This window comes from Rhinoraja longicauda, chromosome 6 (assembly GCF_053455715.1).
Source record: "Rhinoraja longicauda isolate Sanriku21f chromosome 6, sRhiLon1.1, whole genome shotgun sequence".
In the NCBI taxonomy this organism is placed as follows: Eukaryota; Metazoa; Chordata; class Chondrichthyes; order Rajiformes; family Arhynchobatidae; genus Rhinoraja; species Rhinoraja longicauda.
Genome location: NC_135958.1, coordinates 71575653 through 71600953, shown reverse-complemented (window position 1 = coordinate 71600953; position 25301 = coordinate 71575653). Strand labels below are relative to the sequence as shown.

At 44.6% G+C, this 25301-nt stretch overlaps 2 protein-coding genes across 4 annotated transcripts in view; one reads left to right on the top strand and one right to left on the bottom strand.

Annotated features, from left to right (window-relative positions):
* slc39a11 (solute carrier family 39, member 11) overlaps positions 1–8756 on the bottom strand; it is a 588303-nt gene extending 579547 nt beyond the window's left edge. Inside the window, exon 1 of the mRNA XM_078401340.1 lies at positions 8665–8756. Within this exon, the coding sequence (XP_078257466.1) occupies positions 8665–8688 (24 nt within the window). The 5' untranslated portion in view covers positions 8689–8756. The remainder of the gene's footprint in view (positions 1–8664) is intronic.
* LOC144594592 (somatostatin receptor type 2-like) lies at positions 6945–11374 on the top strand. Of its 3 annotated transcripts, none has more exons than XM_078401335.1 (3): positions 6945–7186; positions 9737–9883; positions 10129–11374. In XM_078401335.1, the coding sequence occupies exon 3, from the start codon at positions 10194–10196 to the stop codon at positions 11325–11327; it is 1134 nt and encodes a 377-aa protein (XP_078257461.1). In that variant the 5' UTR covers positions 6945–7186; positions 9737–9883; positions 10129–10193; the 3' UTR covers positions 11328–11374. The 3 variants fall into 3 exon arrangements, with proteins under 3 accessions (XP_078257461.1, XP_078257460.1, XP_078257459.1); XM_078401334.1 differs by lacking the exon at positions 6945–7186 and adding an exon at positions 8485–8708 and having other exon boundaries at positions 9737–9850; XM_078401333.1 differs by lacking the exon at positions 6945–7186 and adding an exon at positions 8485–8708.
* The last annotated feature ends 13927 nt before the right edge of the window (positions 11375–25301 follow it).

Below are 25301 nucleotides of genomic sequence, written 5' to 3'. Positions count from 1 at the left end.
CACATTCTCCAGAAATGCTGCCTGACCTGTTGAGTTATTCCAGAACTTTGCATCTTTTTTGTAAACTCCCATTTCCTGGTTTCTCATTCCAGTAAGGCCTGCTTTGCTGCGATTCATTGAAACATAGAAACATAGAAAATAGGTGCAGGAGGAGGCCATTTGGCCCTTCGAGCCAGCACCGCCATTCATTGTGATCATGGCTGATCATCCACAATCAGTAACCTGTGCCTGCCTTCTCCCCATATCCCTTGAATCCACCAGCCCCTAGAGCTCTATCTAACTCTCTTTTTTAAATTCAGATGGTTTTGATGCCACATTGCAGCTTTCTTACCCTCATCTGAAAAGGGCTTGAGCAAAAATAATATTGATGTCGTGGCGAAAGTAACTAATAAAGATTGAACAGTATAGCATAGGAATAAACCTTTTGGTCCACAAATAACATTAAATAACAATTCACATTTTTCCTTACCTGTGATCGCCCCTTATCAAACATGGCAGGACCTTCAATTGAGAGTCTCTTACTTCCACTCTTTGGATCTCTCCCCAAAAAAAACCCACATCAACCCCTCCGCCTTCCCTCCCACTCCCATCTACCAAGCCAGAACAAGAGTAGAGACCCAAAGATCCGCAGATGCTGGAATCTTGAATAAAACTCAAAGTGCTGAAGGAACTCAGCAGGTCCGGCAGCATCTGTGGGAGGGATAGGCAATATTTTCAGATCGGGACACTTGTTCAGGCGGAAGTCTGAAGCCTGAAGAAGCATCCCGACCCAAAACGCTGCCTGTCCATCCCTTCCGCAGATGTTGCCTGACCCTCTGAGTTCCTCCAACACTTTGTGTTCTACAGAACAATAAAAGGTTTTCCTGGACCTCATCTTCTGCACCACCACTCTCCATATTTAAGGGATTATCCTCCATAAGTTCAACCCCATTCAATGAGATTCTGCCATCAAACATTTTTTCCACTTCCCTCCCAGTTCAGAGTCCTTTCTCTCTGCAACTCCACTTCACTCTCCCATCTCCACCAATTATTCCCCTTGTCAAAGCGACATCCTAACAAACTGCAGGAGATGCAACACCTGTTTTAGTTTAGTTTTAGAGATATATACAGTGCAGAAACAGGCCCTTCGGCCCACCGAGTCTGCACCGACCAGCGATCCCCGCACATTTACATTACCTTACACACAACAGAGATAATTTACACTTATGCCAAGCCAATTTACCTACACCTGTACGTCTTTGGAGTGTGGGAAGAAACTGGAGCACCCGGAGAAAACGCACGTGGTCACAGGGAGAACATACAAACTCCATACAGACAGCACCCATGGTCAGGATTGAACCCAGATCTCCGACGCTTGAAGGCCTGTAAAGCAGCAACTCTACCACCGCGCCACCGTGCTGCCCACTCTCTTCATCCCTTCCTATCTTCCGGGGACCTGAACGGTTTTGCCATGTGAAGCAGCCAATCACTGGCACTTGTTTCAATTCAAAGGAACAATTGTTTGCACCAAATTCAGATTCATTCAGTTCAGAGATACAGCATGGCATATGGTCCCTCCCTTCCCCTCGTCCTTCCCATATCTCCCTCTATCTTCCTGTCTCCACCTATATCCTTCCTTTGTCCCGCCCCCCTGACATCAGTCTGAAGAAGGGTCTCGACCCGAAACGTCACCCATTCCTTCTCTCCCGAGATGCTGCCTGACCTGCTGAGTTACTCCAGCATTTTGTGAATAAATCGATTTGTACCAGCATCTGCAGTTATTTTCTTATACATATGGTTTGGCCCACTGAGTCCATACTGACTGTCAATCACCCATTCATGCTAGTTTTATGTTATCCCACTTTCCCCACTCCCTGCACATTAAGAGCAATTTATTTTACAGAGGCCAATAAACCTTTTGCACCTGCATGTCTTTGAAAGTGTGAGGAAAGCAGAGCATCAGTTTAGGGTGACACAGTGGCGCAGCGGTAGAGTTGCTGCCTTACAGCGCCAGAGTCCCGGGTTCGATCCTGATTACGGGTGCTGTCTGTACGGAGTTTGTCCGTTGTCCCTGTGACCACGAGGGTTTTCTACAGGTGCTCCGGTTTCCCCCCACACTCCAAAGACGTACAGGTTTGTAGGCTAATTGGTTTTGGTAAAGTCGTAAAATTGTCTCTAGTGTGTAGATAGTGTTAGTGCATGGGGTGGTCGTTGGTCGGCACAGACTTGGTGGGCCAAAGGACTTATTTCGTACTGTATCTTTACAATCGAAAGTCTAAACACCCAGAGCAAACCCACAAAATCACAGAGATGAAACTCCACGATGGCACCCAAGGTGAGGCCGAACCGAGGTCTCTGGCACAGTGTGGCAGCACTTCTACCAGCTGTGCCACTCTGCCACCCATGTATCATGTTATTTCCACTGACAGCTTTTTTTGGTCATTGTTACCTTGACCACTCTGGTCTGCAAACCATCACAGACATTCTTCAGTTTACCCCATCCCTTCCCTCTGCAATCTAATAAACACTGCCTTATCACTTTGTCATGAAGGGTCTTTGCCCCAGAACATCAGCTCAGTTTCATTCCCCACTGAAGCTGAGGGTACCAACATTTTCTGTTTTCCTGTCACATTTTTCTGATTGCTTGCACACACATTCCAATATTGATACTGAAAAGAGAATTATAAAATGATCCGGATAATGAGATTGGAACACTGCCTCGGTGCTAATAATCTCTGTACCTGCATTCTTGCCAATGAATAACAAGCAGGAAAATGCTATAAATCTACCTCACTATTGTTATTGATTGTAATGTGAATTTAAATGTGAATGAATGAATGAATGGAACAATTACATCTCAGGTAGTTTGTGCTGTAGGAGACAGATAAAGACACAGTTCAAATTATGTTTCCGTACCCAAAGTCAAATTTAAATCAGTATTATGTTCTTGGAAGTAAGGTCTACCAAGTGCTAAGGGTTCCATCTGGAATTTAATTATAAATCTAGATACCACCAGGATAGAAAAGCTCAAGGTAGATTCGGTGATAGATCAAGTGGCAAGCTTGTAGTTTACCAACCCGACGACAAAAGAACTTCTTAAATCCTGAAAGTTGATACAAAATGCTGGATACCTCAGGTCAGGCAGCATTTCTGGAGAAAAAGGATGGGTGATGTTTTGGGTTGGGACTCTTCTTCAGACTGCTTCTTAAATCGGAGGTTTCTAAATCCTATTCCTGCTTTTGTGCCGTTTCTAGTCCTGCGTGGGACTAGCTTGGTTGGGTAATTTGGTTAGCATGGATGATGCGTTGGACCGAAGGGCCTGTTTCTATGTTGCATAGCTCCATGTCTCTATGACTCTAAAGGAGGAAGGAAAGACCGATGGGACCTGTGATATTTCAGGATGATTCTACAGGAGAAAAATACTAACAGCATTTCGAACAAAGATATGCAATTGTCATTAGGAAATTCATAATAACATGAAATAAATTCAGCATCACATTTTTATTTTAAACAAAGCTGCTCTATTTTTGATAACTTTGTTGACAATATGCGCATTCATTTGTGGTGCTAAGAGAGACCAAAAATTGCAATTATCAATTAGGATTACATTCAAAAACATAATTGAAACAAACAATGAACTTTAACTATGATTTTCCATTCACCTTTGTTTCAAAAACATAGGAAATTGGAACATTAGAAGTCAACAAACTTGACTGAAAAATTATTACAAAAAAGTGCAGATGCTGAAATATGCCTGAAATGTTCAATTGATTGGGCAGCATACGAGGAAAGAGGAAAATTGTTAAGACCTCAAGTTGGAGAATATTTGTCAAAACTGGGTAAGAGAAATAAGAAAGGTGATTTTAGTTTGCGGGCAAGATGGTGGGATGAGGGAACAAATGGAAAATTTGTGATAGGATAAGACAAAGTCAAATGGGTTAGCAGGGGATGTTAAGGGGTGATTATGCTTCTTTGCCTTATGATATGGAAAATGCTCAGCAATCAGGATTTACTGTGTCAGTAGGACCTGCAGATGCTAGTTTACACCAGAGATTGATACAAAATGCTGGAGTAACTCAACGGGTCAGGCAGCATCTCTGGATAAAAAGAAAAAGGTGACGTTTCAGGTCAAGACCCTTCATCGGTCTCTGTCAGGATTTACTGTTATTCCAGTTCATGTATGGCCGCACTCTGTCAATGGAGGAGGCCAAGGACAGAAAGGTCAGTAAGGGAACAGGAAAATGACAGGGGGAAAGGGAACACTCCACAACTCCACAACTTCACTCATCCCTTCCCACCAAACGCATCCATCCCCAGGCACTTTCCCCTGAATCCACAGGAAATGTAACACCTGCCCCCTACACCTCCTCTCTCACTTCCACCCAGGGACACCAGCTGCCCTTCCAGGTGAGACAGAAGTCCACGTGCATCTCTTCCAACCTCGTCCATTGCATTCAGTGTTCCTGATGCAACCTCCTTTACATTGGCAAGACCAAGTGTAGACTGGGCGACTGTTTCACCAAACACTTGAGCTCTGTCTGCCATGACCAGCGGGATCTCCTGGTTGCCAACCATTGTAAAACCCCTTCACATTCCCAAACAGGAAGAACAGCACATCATATTCTGCCTGAGTAGCCTGGGTATGAACTATGAATTCTCCAGTTTGAAGTAACACCCCCTCTCTTTCCCCTGTGCCTCCTCCACACACATCTCTCCCATCATCTCCCACCACCCTTCCTCTCCTCCAATAGTTCCATGTTGCCCTCTCACCTTTGTCACTTCCCACTCATATCCACCCACCCCCCTAAAAAAATCTGGCTTTATATTTGACTCCTTCTCTTCTCTCTTTATCTGACATCCTTTTGTCTAATTTTAATTCCTTGCCTTTTTCACTATTTCCACCCATTTGCCAATCAACCCCGCCCTCCCCCCTCAGTTGTATACACCTATCACTCCCCTAACTTTATCCTGCCATCACCTCTCTTCCACCTTTATCCCACCACCACTAGTCTGAAAAAGATTCCAACTCAAGAACGCGACCGATCCATGTTCTCCAGAGATGCTGCCTGGCCCGCTGAGTTACTCCAGCATTTTGTGTTTTTACTTGGTGAACCAGCATCTGCAGTTCCCAGTTATTACATCGGGATAAACGAGAGGTCCCTGACAACCTTTTTCGAACAAAGATGTGTAATGGTCAGTCAGAAATTTGTAACATCAATTAAATCCAATTATAACGGAACAAGAATGTAAAGCATGACATGACTGGAGCAAAACACAAAAGTACAGGAAGAAATCAGTGGGTCAGGCAGCATCTGACCAAGAACAGTCTGGACTCGAAACGTTGTCTGTCCATACCCTCCAGACCGGCTGAGTTCCTCCAGCACTGTGTGTTTTGCTCATAATTCCAGCATCTGCATTCTCTTGTGGTCTCGGGAATACTGGAGATTTTTTTTTTAAATATCTAAATTTGAGAGCATGCTAAAATTAATCACAGCCTGTTCTCCTCCCGCCACTATTCACTGGAATTTAGAAGGATGAGAGGGGATCTTGTAGAAACATAAATTTCTTAAGGGATTGGACAGGCTAGGTGCAGGAAAAATGTTCCCCATGTTGGGGGAGTCCAGAACCAGGGCTCACAGTTTAAGAATAAGGGGTAGGCCATTTAGGACTGAGATGAGGAAAAGCTCTTTCACCCAGAGAGTTGTGAATCTGTGGAATTCTCTGCCACAGAAGGCAGTGGAGGCCAATTCACTGGATGTTTTCAAAAGAGAGTTAGATATAACTCTAAGGACTAACGGAATTAAGGGATATAAGAAAATAACTGCAGATGCTGGTACAAATCGATTTATTCACAAAATGCTGGAGTAACTCAGCAGGTCAGGCAGCATCTCGGGAGAGAAGGAATGGGAAGGGTCTCGACCCGAAACGTCACCCACTCCTTCTCTCCCGAGATGCTGCCTGACCTGCTGAGTTACTCCAGCATTTTGTGAATAAACAGAATTAAGGGATATGGGGAAAAATCAGGAAGGGGGTACTGATTTTGGATTATCAGCCATGATCATATTGAATGGCGGTGCTGGCTCGAAAGGCCGAATGGCCTACTCCTGCACCCATTTTCAATGTTTCTATGTTTCTCCCAGTTTGCGCCCTGTCCTGTCTGCGCCAGACCAGCCAAACGCTCCCACCTCTCATATCCGAGCGATTCCATCTGCGCTTCGATATCAAACGTATCACCTCACCGCCTCTTGTATCTCGCACACGGTAGACCTGACTAACTTTGCCTGAAGAAGGGTCTCGACCCGAAACGTCACATATTCCCTTTTCTCCAGAGACGCTGCCTGACCCGCGGAGTAGCTGCAGCTTTTTGTGTCTATCTTTAATTTGTATTAACTCGGGTGCCTTTTACCCGCCCACGCGATGGACCCACCTCACCAGCTCGCATTTACCGTAGGCATTTCTAAATTGGCATTGGAGTTCCTCCAGCACTTTGTGTTTTGCTCACGATTCCAGCATCTGCAGTTCCGTGTCCCTCCAAATTGTCATTTCTCGCCCAGTTAGGAAGTAGATTCCGTGGTGCGCGGTTTAAAGATCCCGTTGTGCGCGGTTTAAAGATAATAATAATAATAATAATCCATTTATTTTATATAGCGCCTTATCGCATGCTCAAAGCGCTTTACAAAAACAATTAACATAGAAACAAACAGACAAACTATCCTGACGGAAAAGCGGCCAATACTCAACGCCAGCGTCCTCTCACGTCAGGGTCCGGCAGTGGACATTAAAAAGCACAAGACACACAGATAAAAAAATTTTTTTTTACATAAAACAGCCATCACAGTGATTGCTCTAGGCACACCCTCACTGTGATGGAAGGCAAAGTCTTATCTCCTCCTCGTTCTTCTCCCGTGGTGCCACGAGGTGATCGAGGCTCCCAACTTTTTGAAGCCCCCACCGGGCGATGGAAAGTCCCAGGGCCGAGCCGAGCCGAGCAGGCCGATGAAAGTCCTGAGCCCCCACCGGGCGATGTAAAGTGCTGCGGCCAGGCCACACAGGGCGATGAAGGGCCTGCGGGCGGGTTGATCGTACCTCGCGCTTCGGGGCGGTCGAAGCTGCTACGGCTGGAGCTCCCAAAAGCCGGTCGCCAGCCAGGACCTGCGATCTCCCGATGTTGCGGTCTGCAGGGCCCACGGCCGAAGCCTCCGAGATGGTAAGTCCAGGCCCTGCGACCGGAGTCTTTGAGGTCGATCCCAGCTGGAGGCCGCCGACTCCACCATGTTAGGCCGTAGCGCGAACGGAGATACGACACGGTAAAGGTCGCATCTCCGTTGAGGAAGAGATTAGAAAAAAGGTTTCCCCCAACCCCCCCCACCACCCCCCCCCACATACACAGAATTAAAAGATACTGCTCTACATCCCAGTGTCAAGGGCGTGTGTGTAATACGTGCATTCAATTGGTGTCAACACCTGTATTCATCTTCCCCCGTTACTAGACACGTATAGTTGTGGATTTTGGTAACTCTATATATCATTAGGTGTAGGAAGGAACTGCAGATGCTGGTTCGAACCGAAGATAGACACAATAAGCTGGAGTAACTCAGCGGGTCAGGCAGCATCTCTGGAGAGAAGTAACGGGTGACGTTTCGGGTCGAGACCCTTCTTCAGACTGGTTAGGGATAAAGGGAAACGAGAGATATAGACGACGATGTAGAGAGATATAGAACAATGAATAATAGATATTCAAAAAGGTAACGATGATAAAGGAAACTGGCCATTGTTATCTGTTGGTTGGGTGAGAACGAGAAGCTGGTGCGATTTGGGTGGGGAGGGAGAGAGGGAGAGAGGGAGAGAGGGAGAGAGGGAGAGAGGGAGAGAGGGAGAGAGGGAGAGAGGGAGAGAGGGAGAGAGGGAGAATGCCGGGGCTACCTGAAGTGTTTATATATATAGATATATTCCACAAACTGCTGGAGTAACTCAGCAGGTCAGGAGAGAAGGAATATGTGACGTTTCGGGTCGAGACCCTTCTTCAGACTTATATATATATATATTCGGTGCGAGCGAGGATCGAGTCCAAAAACCAATTAGATTGGGGACAGGAGTCCCCTGCCCTAATGCACACCGTGGGAAAAGATAGACCGTCTATAAATGGGAACGCATGGAGCCGCTTCCTACACCTCTGGTGTGGTGAACAGCAAACCAAAGTATCAGAGAGCGGGCTGGGTTTGAAAATCTCAGCGCGTTTGGCAATCGCCCTGTGACAACGATACCACCCACCCACCCAACCAACACCCACCCAACCCCTACCCAACCCCTATCCCTCCACCCACCCAACCCCTACCCAACCCCTACCCCCCCTCCCTCCCTCCCTCCCTCCCTCTCTCCTAACCTGACGTAGAGGAGTACGTTGGGAACGCCAGAGATATTTAACACGAGTTGGTCGCGGCGCGCACAGCTCTCTCACACATAAGTGCGTGTGTGTGTGGGTGCGCGCTACAGTCAAAGACCGCCGCTCTCTCTCTCTCTCCCTCTCACCACAAGCCATCGATCGCAGGGCGCCGGCAGCAACTCTCACTTGAAACTGGCTAAACCCTACAACCAAAGCACTTTGGCAACACAACAGAAAGGTGCCCAGAAAAGAAATGCAAGAGGTCTCGCCTTTGTGTGAAAATAAGTGGGCGGTTGATTTACCTTTTGTTTAATAGCCTGGTCCATTTTTCTTCTTGTGCCGAACGGTAAGTGCTTTGAGCGCAGACTGCGGTTCAACGTGCCAGTTGCGAGTATCTCCATCGATGTCAGTCAGGGTCAATGTTAAGAAGCGTATGTTGTCTAAATGTGGCGCCCCATGGCTGACACGCACAGGGAGGGGAGGGGAGGGGGTACGTCCAGTATATATCTGTGCAGGAAGGAACTGCCAACGTTGGTTTACGCCGAAGATAGACACAAAATGCTGGAGTAACTCAGCGGGACAGGCAGCATCTCTGGAGAGAAGGAATGGGTGATGTTTCGAGTCGAGACCCTTCTTCAGATCACCTTCCTCTTTAGCTGGTTCTCTCTCCCTCCCCTCCCCTCCTCTCCTCTCCTCTCCCATCCCCTCTGGAAAACATGACTAGACCACCACAGGTGGGTGATTCTCGCCACACCAACCTGCAAGGTGCAACCTCCAAGGCAGTGGAGGCCAATTCACTGGATGTTTTCAAGAGAGAGAGAGAGAGTTAGATTTAAGCTCTTAAGGGCTAAAGGAATCAGGGGATATGGGGAGAGGGCAGGAACTGATTTTAGATGATCAGCCATGATCACATTGAATGGCGGTGCTGGCTCGAAGGGCCGAATGGCCTACTCCTGCACCTATTTTTCCTGTGTTTCTAAGAGACCCTACACGAGAGATACGTGGCGAGGCAGCGGGCAGGAGCAAGCGGCACTTGAATTTCCACGCTCCTCACGTTTGGAGCCCACCTGAGCCGCTGGACTTGGTCAACGAGACACCGAGGCACATTCTCACCGCTGCGCTTGGACATGTCCGGTGCTTCTGACGCCCTCGGTCATTCCTGGCGGACAAAGCCCAGGTTCGACACCAGCTCCCACCGCTGCGGGTTGCAACACGAGATTCACAATCGTGGAACCTGCAAACTCGCGGCGAGGGCTTGTTTATAATTTGCCTTCGCATTGAATTCTGATCAAAAAATTTGGATTATTATTATTATATATATTATTATTTTTTAAAATCGGATTTAAATCTCTTTTTTTTTCTTTTAACAAACAGGAAGCTCGCCGGTCGCCAGTGTGGGTTTAAAGCCGGGCTCGGTGCGTTAAATCATCTGCCTGAGGACAATCGACAAAAGAGTCAATTGCACAGCGACCCCTTCTTTAATAAGGGGTGAGGAATGAGAATTTGACCGCTATTAAATCGGTGCGTAAAACTGAATGAAACGCGTCTAAAAAATAACCCTCTGCAAAAAAACAATGTTGGACAAATAGTACCGGACACCGAATGTGTCTTCGGGTTCATTTTTGTTTTTGTTGTTTTTCTTTATAAAGTTTTAAAATGTGCTTTTCCTTTGCAAGTTCAAAATGCGTGCAGTGGTGACTGCGGCTGCGGCTGCAGCGCCCGGGTTGTGCAATGGCTGATGCCGACTAAAGCTGTTTGTGCTTCAGGTGGTGATGGCCAGTCAGTAGTAGCCTAGCAAGAGGCGGCTCTCCGGGGGGAGGTGAAACGCACGATGGCTTTGGAGACCTCGCTGAAGTTGGCCCCGACGGCCGAGTGGGGTTTAACAGCCTTCCAAGGGTGCAACTCGTCGTCCACCGAGACTGGATCCAATCTGACCTGCAACGCCACCAAGCCCCCCGACCTCAGCATGACCATGGGCGGCAGCGTGCTGCTTCCTCTAATCTACTTCGTGGTGTGTTTGGTGGGGCTGAGCGGCAACACCTTGGTCATCTACGTGATCCTGCGCTACGCCAAGATGAAGACGGTCACCAACATCTACATCCTCAACTTGGCCATTGCCGACGAGCTCTTCATGGTGGGCCTGACCTTCATCGCCATCCAGGTGGCCCTGGCGCACTGGCCCTTCGGCCAGGTCCCCTGCAGGATCCTGATGACCGTGGACGGCATCAACCAGTTCACCAGCATCTTCTGCCTGACCGTCATGAGCATCGACCGCTACCTGGCCGTGGTTCACCCCATCAAGTCTTCGCGCTGGCGCAAGCCCATGGTGGCCAAGATGGTCAACGTGGCGGTGTGGTTCATCTCGCTGTTGGTCATCTTGCCCATCATGATCTACTCCGGGGTCCAGACCACGGACGGGAGAAGCAGCTGTACCATCGCCTTGCCCAGCCAAGACACCTTCTGGTACACCGCCTTCGCCATCTACACCTTCGTCTTGGGCTTCTTCCTGCCGTTCTCCGTCATCTGTCTCTGCTACCTCATGATCATCGTCAAGGTCAAGGCCTCGGGCATCCGCGTGGGCTCGTCCAAGCGCAAGAAGTCGGAGAAGAAGGTGACCAAGATGGTCTCCATCGTGGTGGCCGTGTTCGTCTGCTGCTGGCTGCCATTCTACATCTTCAACTTCGTCACGCTGACGGTCAAGGTGAGGCCCACCCCGGCCAGCAAGGGCTTCTACGAGATCATCGTCATCCTGTCGTACGCCAACAGCTGCGCCAACCCCATCCTCTACGCCTTTCTGTCCGACAACTTCAAGAAGAGCTTCCAGAACGTGTTGTGTCTGAAGAAGGTCAGCGGCTTGGACGAGGTTGACCGCAGCGACAGCCGGCAGGACAAGGGCCGGCTACAGGATGTCACCGAGACACAGAGGACTCTCCTCAACGGCGACGATCTCCAGACCAGCATCTGACACACACCTGCTGCCAGACATCACCCACCCGCACAGGACTCACCCTCCCCCCCCCAGACATCGCCCCCCCCCCCCCAGACATCACCCCACCCCCAGACATCACCCCCCCCCAGACATCACCCCCCCCCCCCCAGACATCACCCTCCCACTCCATACTCACCCCCCTCCTCAACGGCGACGATCTCCAGACCAGCATCTGACACACACCTGCTGCCAGATATCACCCACCCACACAGGACTCACCCCCACCCCCCAGACATCACCCCCCCTCCAGACATCACCCCCCCCCAGACATCACCCCCCCCCCCAGACATCACCCTCCCACTCCAGACTCACCCCCCTCCTCAACGGCGACGATCTCCAGACCAGCATCTGACACACACCTGCTGCCAGACATCACCCACCCACACAGGACTCACCCCCACCCCCCCCCCCCCAGACATCACCCCCCCCCTCCAGACATCACCCCCCCCCAGACATCACCCACCCCCCCAGACATCACCCCCCCCCCAGACATCACCCTCCCACTCCAGACTCACCCCCCCCTCCTCAACGGCGACGATCTCCAGACCAGCATCTGACACACACCTGCTGCCAGACATCGCCCACCCTCACAGGACTCACCCTCACCCCCACCCCCAGCATCGCCCTCCCCCCCCAGACATCACCCCCTCCCCCCAGACATCACCCTCCCACTCCAGACTCACCCCCCCAGACACCCCCACCCCTCCCAGACATCACCCTCCCACTCCAGACTCACCCCACCCCCCCCCCCAGACATCACCCACCCACTCCAGACTCCCCCCCCACCCCCCCCAGACATCACCCTCCCACTCCAGACTCACCCCCCCCCCTCAGACATCACCCACTCCAGACTCACCCCCCCCCCCCCCCCAGACATCGCCATCCCACACCACAGGACTCACCCACCCCCCACCCCGAACCTCTGCATCTCCTCCAGGGGTCGGGTCTGCCTTGCTCGGCGAGTCCCATCTCCAACCCTAATCCTTGATCTGACCGCACGTAGAGAGTTCAGTTCCCGGAGATACCCTTTTTAAAAATAATAATCTAACCGGCTCTCACGGGTTCCCCGCGCAACCTGTGATATTAATTGATCCGATTTTAATCTGATAGCGCACACTCGATTCGATCAATCCACGTGTCAACGGGTGAAGTGTGCGGATCACACACACACACACACACACACACACACACAGCGACTGAAGCTTCAAGTGGTCAAGTCCGGCTGCAGCTCCAGTCCCAGTCTACTGCAGGAGGACTGAACGCTTTTCCCTGCAACTCCGGCCCAAATGCTTCGTGCGCCCCTCAACTGCCTTATGTATTCAGCTGATCCATTTTAAGTAAACAAAAATGCCCCAGTCCTGTATAGCGACGTTAGTTGGGATGCGTTTCACCAGACCCGAGCTTTGCATTGAAGTCTGCTTCAGCTAACCTCGTTAAAATGTGAATGTGAGATATTTAAACGACCGCCACCTGCTTCTTTGGGCGACTTGATCCCAAGACTCAAACCCGATCCTTGACCGAATTCTCTCTGTGTCACTGGTACGACCAAGCTCCGGCTAGTGGGATACATGCAGCGGCTTTTCACCTGACCGGGAGACGTTTGTAGGTCAGTCAATCGAACACCTCTTTGTAAATGTGTTTTCTATGAGTCAGTGATTTGCTATCCTGTACTTCATCCGCGAATATTCACGTTAAACGCCTACTGCTGTAATCCAGGCATGGTCTCGTTTAAAAAAAAACACGCATTAATCCGGATGGGTTTTGGAATGCTCTTTTAAGTCCGACACCCTCAACAATCGCACACGTAGACAGTTTAACGTGCTTCCTCTTCGATAGTGACTTTAACTGTGAAGGGGGCTCCTACAATAAAATAACGCGTCTTCACATATTCTTATTACTGACGTTTCATCCTGAGATCCCGGTCCTTGGTAAAGATTTTTATTTAAGAGACGATTGCATACAGATAGCTCGGAAACCCAAAAAAGAAAAGCAACAGGTGCTGGAAATCTGAAATGTAAACAAAAACACAAATAGAAGGGGCAGGAACCATTGGTGGGGGGAAAAAGCAGAGGTAATGTTTCAGGGTCAGGCATTGCTTTGAAAGATGGTAGGGAATGCCTGGTTTGTTACTTGGTTATTCTAATTCAGAGTCTATGGCAAGGATGTTGCCTTTGTGCAGTTCCCAACCACGGGAGGAAATAGTAAGTTAATACTGATAATTCCAATGACTCCACATCAACATAGTACATTGATCACTGCTTTACTTACTTGTCATAACACACGGTTTTAGTGGGTGTAGGAAGGAACCGCAGATGCTGGTTCAAACCGAAGATGGACACTAGACGCTGGAGGAACTCAGCGGGTCAGACTGCGTCTCTGGAGAAAAGGAACGGGTGACGTTTCTGGTCGAGACCCTTCTTCAGTCCGAGAGTCAGGGGAAAGGGAAGCGAGAGGTATAGACGGTGTAGGGAGATGTACAGAACAAATGAGTAAAAGATATGCAACGATGATAAAGGAAAAGCCCACTGTTAGCAGCCTGTGAGGGAGGTGAAAGTGAGTTACAGACAATGAGACTCACCTTAATTTAGAAGAGGCCTGGGTTACTTGCTGAATGCTGGGTTACTTGCTGAATAATATGAATATGGTGTATTCATATTAATACAAACAAACAAAAACAATGCTTAAACATAGATATGGTAGGATACATAAAAAAACAAAACCCAGCTTCTGATTAATTACATTTCTGGCAAGTCCAAAGGGCCATCTTTGCCCACCGAGGTCCAGTGTGGAATACCAGTAATTTACACCATCATGAGCTACTTTTATTGTCCAAAATTCATGATATGATTCTAACCAAAAGCTTCAAATGTGTGCTGTGCATTTGGCTTAAAACATCTGCTGGTGAACTTCAGAGCTGTTTTATATTCCAAACACAAGTGCACAATGTGATGCATTAAATATTACCAAAGTTTTTAAAACCAAAAATCACGATCCCACAGTTTTCACATAGGTATTGAGAATTCCCCCGAGGAAGTAGATCGATGCAAATCAACTTACATTGATAATGGAGTCCTAAGTGGAAAATGCACAAAGCAGTTTCGAACTGCCTAATAAGATTATCTAAATTACTTCCCTGTATAATATAGACACACACAAAAAGCAAACTTTTTGAAGAAATCTAATGGGCATGCCTTTTATTATGGGCGCTTCGAGGCATTTTGTTGTGTTTTGAATTCTTTTGATTTCAAAGTTCTTTCTTGAGCAGTTGCCCCAATCCACGTGAATCACCAGTTAAAATTATTCTCAAATCACTTGGATAATTCATCAAATATTCTTCTACCTTTTAAGAGTGTGCTCTTCCCCCATGCACAAGGCTCCCTTATTCAAAATCATCTTAGTTCAGATTTATTGCTTCCTTACAAAGACCACAGTTAACTTTTAACTATTGTAAATACTACAGCCATATACGGTAAACATAACTCTCTTATCTGCTGTGTTGGCACACACTGCATTCAGTTAGAATCTGAAACTTTCAACCTTGTTATTTCCACTGCCTGGAACCGAGGTGTGGTCCAGCCTGCAGAAATGTCTCTTTCATCAATGGCTACTGATGATTACATTTACTGTTAATTTTGACAACAAGCAGAGGATCCTTCTATTCTAACTGAACTCACTGAACTCACAGCTATTGTTCGGTTCATGGTGGTTTATATTGAAAAGTAAGGCTGTGGCTATTGCAAGCAGATTGCTCTAATCACATGACTTGGATATTTTGTTGGTGCAGTGATGTGAAGTATATTTTTAACTGTACATTTTAGATTATCTTTTTACATACATAATCTCCATGTTATATTTACTGAGGTATATTTACTGACTGCTTTTTTTCAAAATTAAAAAAAGACATTCCACTTCACCTTCTTTTATCTTGAGCCACACAGCCTGAGTAATAATGGCTGCAACTACTTTCAATATCTTTCAGGTCAGGTGAAGTTCACAAGTTCATAAGTGATCGGAGCAGAATTAGGCCATTTGGCCCATCAAGTCCACTCCGCCATTCAATCACGGCTGATCTAACTTTCCCTCTCAACTCCATTCTCCAGCCTGCTCCCCATAACCTCTGACACCCATGCTAATCAAGAGTCTGTCAATCGCTGCCACTGACTTGGCCTCCACAGCCTTCTGTGGAAATGAATTCCATAGATTCACCACCCTCTGAATAAAGAAATTCCTCCTCATCTCCTTTGCAAAGGCACGTCCTTTTATTCTGAGGCTGTGGCCTCGGGTCCTAGACTCTCCCACCAGTGGAAACATCCTCTCCACAGTCACTCTATCCAGGCCTTTCACTATTTGGTAAGTTGAAGTCATGACCCCCCCTCCCCTGCCATCCTTCTAAACACCAGCGAGTACAGGTCCAGTGCCTTCAAATGTAATGAAACAGAGCTGGATTTACCTGTGCGTATTATTGTCTGATGTAGCGATCAGAGAACAGGTTGGCAGAAGCACATGACTTTAACCATTTGCTTTGAAAATGGAATCCTTCGCAGGCAGCCAGGAAGGTAATCAGAAGTTAACAGCACTTTTACAAATCTGTACATTTCTATCTGGCGGTTTTATAGTATCACAAGACCTGAAGCACAGAACAAATTGGATCTATGAGGAACGGAATAAATTGTGCTTATTAAAGGGAATAATAAACTTTGCACCTGCTGAGTTAAACGACTTAATGAAATAACATTCTTAATTGCAGACTATGAAAGAATATTAAATTATTCATATACTTTTGAGGTTTCATACCAAATTCTACTAGACCTGCATCTTGCTCATTTAATCAGGAGTTAAAAAAAAACCATATAAAAACAAAATTTAGAGCAATGGGCTTTAATATAGATGATGCTACTAACCTGTATTCAAATATACATTACCCGGGATATCAGAATGGAATAGTTCAGACTGTTACAATTTTCCATAGTGATTTGGATGAGGGTCTTGCACAGGACCAGATTTTTAGTTCAGTTTAGAGATACAGCGTGGAAACAGGCCCTTCAGCCCACCGAGTCTGCACCGACCAGTGGTCCACGCACGTTAACACTATCCTACACATACTAGGGACAATTTACACTTATACCAAGCCAATTAACCAACAAACCTGTACGTCTTTGGAGTGTGGGAGGAAACCGACGATCTCGGAGAACACCCACGCGGTCACGGGGAGAACGTACAAACTCCATACAGACAGTACCCGTAGTCAGGATCGAACCGGGATCCCCGGTGCTGCAAGCTCTGTAAGGCAGCAACTCTTCCGCTGCGCCACCGTGCCGTCAATACACACGTCATACACACATGGCATATTGCCAGGAAAGTGGGCTCACATCCATTCCAATCATAAACATCTTTTTAATGGTGTAATATTTAGATTTGGCAAAGGTTGTAGGAATGATTGGATTTGGAATCCACCAGAGACAACTTGGAAATTTTAATTGAAACAAATTAGTACCTACTATAAAATCGCCAGACAGCCTTTATGTTACATTTAGATGCACTGAAACCTAACTTTGAACTGGCAAATGTGCAAATATTCCTATTAAATGATGCAGGCTTTGTGAACATTGAGCAATGAACATAGAACAGTAAAGCACAGGAACAGGCCCTTTGGCCCACAATGTTCGTGCCCAACATCATGGCTAGTTAAACTGATCTCACCTCCCTGTACATGATCCACATCCCTCTATAGCCTGCATGTTCATGTACCTATCTGAAAGCCTCTTAAATGCCACTGTCATATCTGCCTCCACCATCACCCCTGGCAATGCGTTCCAGACCACCACCATACTCTGTAAAATAAAACTTGCCCTGCACATCTCCAAGAAACATTCTCCCGCACACCTTCTAGTCTTCTAGTATTGGACATTTCCACTCTGGGTAAAAGGTTCTGACTGTCTACCCCATCAATGCCTGTGCTCATTTTTCTATCAAGTCTTCCCTCAACCTCCGACAGTCCAGAGAAAACAATCCAAGTGTATCCAACCTCTCCCTGTAGCTGAAACTCTCTAATCCAGACAGTATGCCATTAAAAATACTTCCTCTGCACCCTCTCCAAACCCTCCACAGCTGTTCTGCGTGGGTCAACCTGAACTTAGTCTAGTTTAGTTTATTGTCACATGTACCGAGGTACAGTGAAAAGCTTTTGTTGCGTGCTATCCAGTCAGCGGAAAGATAATACATGATTACTGCACACAATTTTGCAAATGCAGACTAACCAAAGTCCTATAGATCTGTATTGTGATTTCCTAACTCTTTTATTCAATGACCCTAGCAATGAAGGCAAGCATGTCAAACCACTCCTGCATGCTAACATGCCTTTTGATTCAGAAAAAAATCTTCTGTGCTAATATAAAACATATTAACAGAGAAAATAGGTGCAGTTGGAGGCCATTTGGCCCTTCGAACCAGCACCGCCATTCATTGTGATCATGGTTGATCATCCACAATCAGTAACCTGTGCCTGCCTTCTCCCCGTATCCCTTGATTCCACTAGCCCCCAGAGCTCTATCGAACTCTCTTTTAAATTCATCCAGTGAATTGGCCTCCACTACCATCTGTGGCAGAGAATTCCACAAATTCACAACTCTCTGGGTGAAAATTTTCTTCTCACCTCAGTTTTAAATGGCCCCACCTTTATTCTTAGTCTGGGTGGCCCCTGGTTCTTAATGGTGGTACTTAATGGTGCAAGTGTTTAAAGAGTATAAAATTATCCCAAGTCTGATAACTAGGACCATAATAATAATATTTCAATAGGCACTAGGGAATAATCATGCTATGTTGCCAAACATAAATTGAGGAGGGATTCATTGACAGAGTGGATGTATTTTACATGGCCCTCTATCACTGAGAAAAACGTTTCAATTTACAAGGTAGCTGAATTACTGTTCTTACTGCATGTATTACGTGGAGGCTCCACAAGGAATATACTCAAAATAATCATTTGTGACATTTTAAGTTAAATGTAAGCCAGTCATTTTGTTTGAAAGTCCTTTAGATTGCTGCAGAGTATTGAATTTTGCCAATCCCAAATAACATAATCTGTAAAAGCAAAATGCATTACATGTGCTGAATATCAGTGTTCGTAGCTCTTGAGACTAACTTTGAACAAAAAGTCATTTATTGCACAAGCATCAAGTTTCCCCATTTTGTGTCTCAGTGAGTAATTAAGATTTGCTGTAGAACGGTAAAACTATTGTGTGGGATGTTGTGATGCATGACCGGAAAACATTGTTAAGGGCCAGAATTTCACCTTTGGTCACCAGTACTACACTCTTGGAAGAGAATCAGTCACAGATTGTGTTTAGTTCTTACGCATTCAGTCACATTCAGGACTTAGGTTAACTTGCAGGAGTTAAATCTGGGCATGACTGACAACAGATATTCTCATGGCCAGTTTGCACATGACTAAAGATGAAGCATTGAGTGAGATTGTCCCAAAGAGCAAGGTTGTGCAATTGGATTATTATGTTTCATTGTTATCTTTTTCTTCCAGGGAATAATTGACTTCTGCCACAAGACACTGCAATTCTAAATCTAGGTCACATTATAGAAACTTCCATTGATCCAATGCAATGAAAGAATTCCGCTAAATTGTAATAAAGCAAAAGACAAATATTCAAGATGTTCAATGATTCAAAGAATGACAACATAAGCAGTGTAGATGGGAGCACAAAATGACAAAAGCACATTGATAGTCTGTTTTAGGAATATTTAGTGCTGAGACTACCATACGTGTTCAGCATATTCAGTTTGCTGGCTTTTACTGTACTGCCATCTAATGTTCTTTGCATGGCAACCTCAAATATTGTGGCTACAAAAACACAGAATGCTGGAGGGACTTAGTGAGTCAGTGGGCCAGGCAGTGTTTGTGAAGGAAATGGGCAGATGACATTTTGGGTCAGAATCCTTCTTCAGTCTGAAGAAGTATTTATCACTTACTTTATATATAAATAGTTTTCACAACATTGTTGACGGTATTGATACAAATATTGCTGTACAGCACAAAATTCAAAGATTTAATGGTAACAATGCTTTCATGTGGAGGGTAAATTCTAGAAAAATAAAATACTGACACAAATTGGCAAGGTTTATAATAGCCACTTTAAAAAATGGATAATATGGTAAATGAAAGAAATATAATGGTGGCATTGTTTAATAAATATTTGTGCCTCTCTTTACAGTGAAGGAAGAGGATAATGTAGATATTTCATGATAACTGAGAATGAATCAAGTAGTCAGAAATGTTTAATCAAGTTAGCGCAAGCGAGAAAACTGCATTAGAAAAGATAATTACATGAAAGATTGACAAATGTCCAGGGTTTTGAAGAAAGAGGGTTTTGAAATTGCAAATGTTTTGTCATGACCTTCCAAAGTTCTCCCATTTCAGTAATAACGCAGCTAGATTGGAAAATTCCACGTGGGACTCCACTATTTAAGAGAACTAAATGAGAGAAATGCGGAAATTAGTTCAGCATCTATTGCGGGGGAACTATCAGAGTCTATAATTAAGGACAAAGAGACTGAGAACGTTAGACATTTGAAGTAACTAAGTTAATGTCCATGGGGATTGTTTTAATGGACTGCCTGAAGGCTTTCAGCAAGGTTCTGCATTTAAAAACCCGAAACCAAAATTGAGCTTCCAGGATTAATGAAGTTGATGAGGAAACTGTTTAGACAGCAGAGGATAGCGAGATAATGGAATTATACTCAAATATTAACACTGGCATCTCATTCATTTCCATTACACGACTGAAAGGTAAATACCCCTTTCCCAATGATACATGCATTTGTAAGTCATGTAGATGGGAATATTATTATCAAAAATAAACACTGATAGATTAAGCAAGTTGCCAAAAGTGGGGCAAATGTAATTACACACCGGTAAATATTTTGGATTAAAAAAAGAGTACACATCTAGTATAAATTACATGGCGATAAAACTGCAGACAATAGAAGGCAAGTGAGATTTGTGCTCAGGACTCGGTAGTTTGGCACAAAAAAAAAATCACAAATCGTGAATGGAATATCAATGTTTATTCAAGAGGATTGCAATATTAATGGAAGGACATTTTTAGTGTAGACATTTAGAGCCCTGTTTATTGAGCACCATGTAAATTCTGAACAATAAATTGGCTCTTGAAGGAACACAACCCAGATTCACCAGAACATTATTATACTCTAACATGGTAAACGACAACGCTTACATGTTCAGGAATAGATAGTTCAATGTTAATTAATGCAAGATATTTAGGACTTGGAGAGGAATTGAAGTGCTCTGGAAGTTATTTTCTGTTAGTAGGTGAGCCTGGGACAAGAGAATATTAAAAAAGTTAAAACCAACTGATCCAGGAGTAAAGAATCATGAAATCATAGAATCATAGAAATGTGCAGCTGCAGCATAGACATTGTTCAGGCAGCACTGAAGAGGATTTTATGTGCAGGAAGGAACTGCAGATGCTGGTTTGCACATGTCTTGTGCAAATGTCACAGGACATTCCAACTCTTGCACTCGATGTCTCAGCCTATGAATGCAAGCAGACCTAATGCCTTCTTCATTACCCAATCCACCTGTATCACCACTTTAAGTGCTCAATGGATTTGCACTCCAAGGTCTCTCTGTACAACAATGATACTAAGACCCCTGCATTTATCCTCCAGGTCCCAACAGAATTTGACCTCCCAAAGTGTGTTACCTTAGTCAAGTCTGAATTAAATTCCATCAGCCATCTCTCTGCCTGAGTTTCCAGCTGGTCTATGTCCCACTGTTTCCAACTTTCTTTACTATGAATATCTCCAATTTTCATGCTTGTTTGCAAAGTTGGGGAAAACATTGTAATGCAAAGTGAATTGGATGTGTGAAGCTGTCTGCCACAGAAAATTAATTCATTTTAATAATGGGATCAATGGGTTTTTGCTAACTCTGGGTATTAAAAACATATGGGGCAAAGACAACCCGATGAATTTAAGCTGTGTTTTCATTATCAGAACAGGCTAGCGGATCGGAATAGTCTGCTCCAGGTCTTGGTTTCCTATTTCAGCCATTTTAATTCTGGAAATAACTCACAAATACCGTGGGTCTTCTTGATTCAAATAGGGGCGGCACAATGATGCTACTGGTAAAGCAACAGCCTCACAGCGCCAGAGGCCCACGTTCTATCCAGACCTTGGGTGCTGTCTGTGTGGAATTTGTACGTTCTCCCTGTGACCACTTGGATTTCCTCTGGGTGCTCCGGTTTCCTCCCACATCCCAAAGATGGGCAGTTTTATAGGTTAATGGGTCTCTGTAAAATTGTCTCTAGGTAGAAGATAAGAAAGTGAGATAACAAAGAACTAGAACTAGGGTGATCAATGGTCGGCATTGACTCGGTGGGCCGAATGGCCTGTTTGCGTGCTGCATCTGTAAAACAAAATGCTCATGTGGTTGCTCATAAACATTTCATCCACAAACATCTACACAATGTCTTCTTGTGAATGAGGGGGTGAGAACATGTTTTAAGGCAGTTTATAAAATTGGGATAGGAAGCTTTATAACTGAGAAGCACGAAACGAACTGGACCAAAGGGTCAGCTGCAAAATAGAGCTTTAAATGTGTGTTTTCTACTGCGCATCAATGTTCCAGGTTGGATGATGCACTTTCATTAAAGTTAGCTATTTTTATGATTAAAAATTGTAAGGTATAACATTGGTGCCTGTTCTATATAGACTTGATTATGTTGCTTTTATTTATTTTTGTAAAAACCCCTTGGCTGAATAATGTAGAAATTCCCTCCCCTTTAGTGAGTGTCTGTAAATAAAGATATTCTTCCTATGTGCTATGTATTTGAGATGGTTGAACCTATCGCTTTTATATTATGTCACCATATAACACATCAGATTAGTTGCATTACTTATAATCAAACTGTTTACAGGATTATGTAGCACATATTTCATTGTACCATTGTGATGATAAAGAGCAATTGGTCATTAAAAGTTTATTTTTCAATTTAGATCCCAGTATCCATATATTAACCTCTTTCGAAAAAGGAAGGTGATTTTATTTTGAAAGCAATGCGAATGATTTCTGAGGAATCTGATAAGGCATGATAGGAAAACTAATCTCTTTTCACAAACACACACAGAACTCAAGCCTGGAATTTGGAGAGGAGGGGCAAGGCCAATAAAATGTCACCTTCATTCTATTTCTGAATAAACATTGGCAATTACCTCCAGTAATTTGGAGTTTTAGTCACCGAGACCGAAAAGCAGAATGTGAAGGCCAGCTCTCAACTATAAGTAATCTGAGGTACAAATTTCACATGTTTGTAAATGAATTATAATCTATACTTTTCCCTGACATTTTCTGGTCAAGTATTTCAATACATTTCAATACATTTGTACTTTCATGATAGTCACAAAATGCTGGAGTAACTCAGCAAGACAGGCAGCATCTCTGGAGAAAAGGAATGGGTGACGTTATATATAGTACGCACACATACCCATACACACACATATATATATATATATATATATATATATATATATATTTATGTATACACACACACATATATATATGCATACATATACACATACACACACACATTTTGAATTCAAAACAATAACTATCTATTTGGGAATGAAAAATTATTTGCCTGCTCTCCAAATCACAAATATTACTGTAACTTTTTATTCATGCCTCTGAATACTGTGAATACTGTGATACCAGAAACGATTTAGAAAGTTAATTGTGGGTTGTCAGAGAATTGGAAATGTCCATCAAATAAGGTTGCTTTGTAAATGGACTCTGACCCTGTCCTCGGGCTCCTATATAATCACAATTATCTGTTTAAAAAAACTTTGGTAATTTTGTTGAACTAACCACTCAGTTTATAGGTCTGGATGGAATTACATTTTCAATTATTTTTCACATTTTTGACATATAAAAGTATACAACTTGTTGTGATCTAAAAGTACTTACTATTCAACAACTGTTTGATAACACAGTTCGAGTTTTCTTTGAAGAATCCCATTATCTGTTTCACATTTTGTTCCCTTTGACCACAATGTGACATGTTCTCATCTGTATTTAACGCCAGGTTAGTGTTACAGTTTTGTACATTAAACATTCGGTTAAGTTTACACCTTATGAAGTCTTGTGTGAATTCTATAACAATCTTTTGCATTGAGAACTATGTGTTTCATTAATCAAAGTTACATTCCAGCTTCTCTCTCCAAACAACTGGATGAAAGTACATGAAGATCTTTAGATTGCTATTCAAACTCTGGGCTTCATGCAAATACAGATACAGGCACTGGCACAACAAGTCAATGGTGCACTTATCTTCAATGTGTAGTCATATTTTCACACCCTACTCAATCTCTTCCCTATCTGTGTTTCCAACCTCTATCTTAACTACTAAGCTTGGAAACTAATTCCACATTTCCACATCCATCTCCACACTTTCTGTTCTTTGACTTTTTCAGCACCATTTTAGGACTCTTTCATTTCCATTTTTCTTTTTTGGAGATCTGTGAAAGGTTGTCAGGAAACAGGGAGGCTCTGCAAGGGAGTACACGATGCAACCCTTAGAGTTTAGCTAGAATGGAATACCATGCTCCTGTGCATTGTTCAAATGTTCAAACGTAAACAGGCCCCATCCAACAGCCAAATTCAACAACAGGTGCACCATATCTGCGGAAGGATGTGCTGGCTCTGGAGAAGGTCCAGAGGAGGTTTACAAGAATGATCCCAGGAATGAGTAGGTTAACCAATGATGAGCATTTGTCTGCACTGGGCCTGTACTCGCTGGAGTTTAGAAGAATGAGGGGGGACCGCATTGAAATGAACAAAATAGTGAAAGGCTTGGATAGATTGGATGTGGAGAGGATGTTTCCACTGGTGGGAGAGTCTAGGACTAGAGGTCGGAGCCTCGGAATTAAAGGACGTTCTTTTAGGAAGGAGATGAGGAGGAATTTCTTTAGTGAGAGGGTGGTGAATCTGTGGATTTTTTTGCCTTGGAATCTCTGCCTTAAATATATCAGTGGATATATTTAAGGCAGAGATGGATACATTCTTGATTAGTGCAGGTGTCAGAGGTTATCGGGAGAAGGCAAGAGAATGGGGTTGGGAGGGAGAGATAGATCAGCCATGATTGAATGGCAGAGTAGACTTGATGGGCTGAATGATAGCGTTTAATGATAGCTCTTAATAATAGTGGAGTCAAGGGGTATGGGGAGAAGGCAGTAACGGGGTACTGATTGTGGATGATCAGCCATGATCATGGTGAATGGCGGTGCTGGATCGAAGGGCTGAATGGCCACCTCCTGCATCTATTGTCTCTGTTGCCTATTGAATGGCCTAATTCTGCTCCTATCATATGATCATTGCAGGAACTGTTCAACCATCTCCCTATTCTGAACCCACTTTGATCTCCCAAGTTTGAGAAGAACTGGGACTGCTCAAGGTGGTACGCATCAACTCGAGCTTGCCTCTGGTTATCTACCTGTTCAGTCCACCAGCTGCACGTCTGAACATTATTATTCTTCGTGGCCATACAATGCAGAAGACCCTGTGGCAGGAAGACTAACTTTAGTCGCCAATCCGTTCCTAATTACACACCCGAGTGGTCGTGGATCGAATTTGAAATCAATTAGTGAACCTTTTCCTTGATGTTTGTGCAGTTCAACTAACATTGGGAATAACGAACCACTGAGCACATCCAATGGTATGCTGGAGCTCTGAACCTAGTCATTCAATATTCCATTGCTCAACCAAGGCTACATGAAAACATGAAGCAATTAAATCCAATGTTTTTAGCATATACTTTTCTCAATTTTCCACCAATCTATAAATTGACAATATCTTCCTTTTCAAAGGTTCCAAATCCATTTTAATTTAGTTTATTGTTGTTACGTGTGCAGAATTACAGTGAA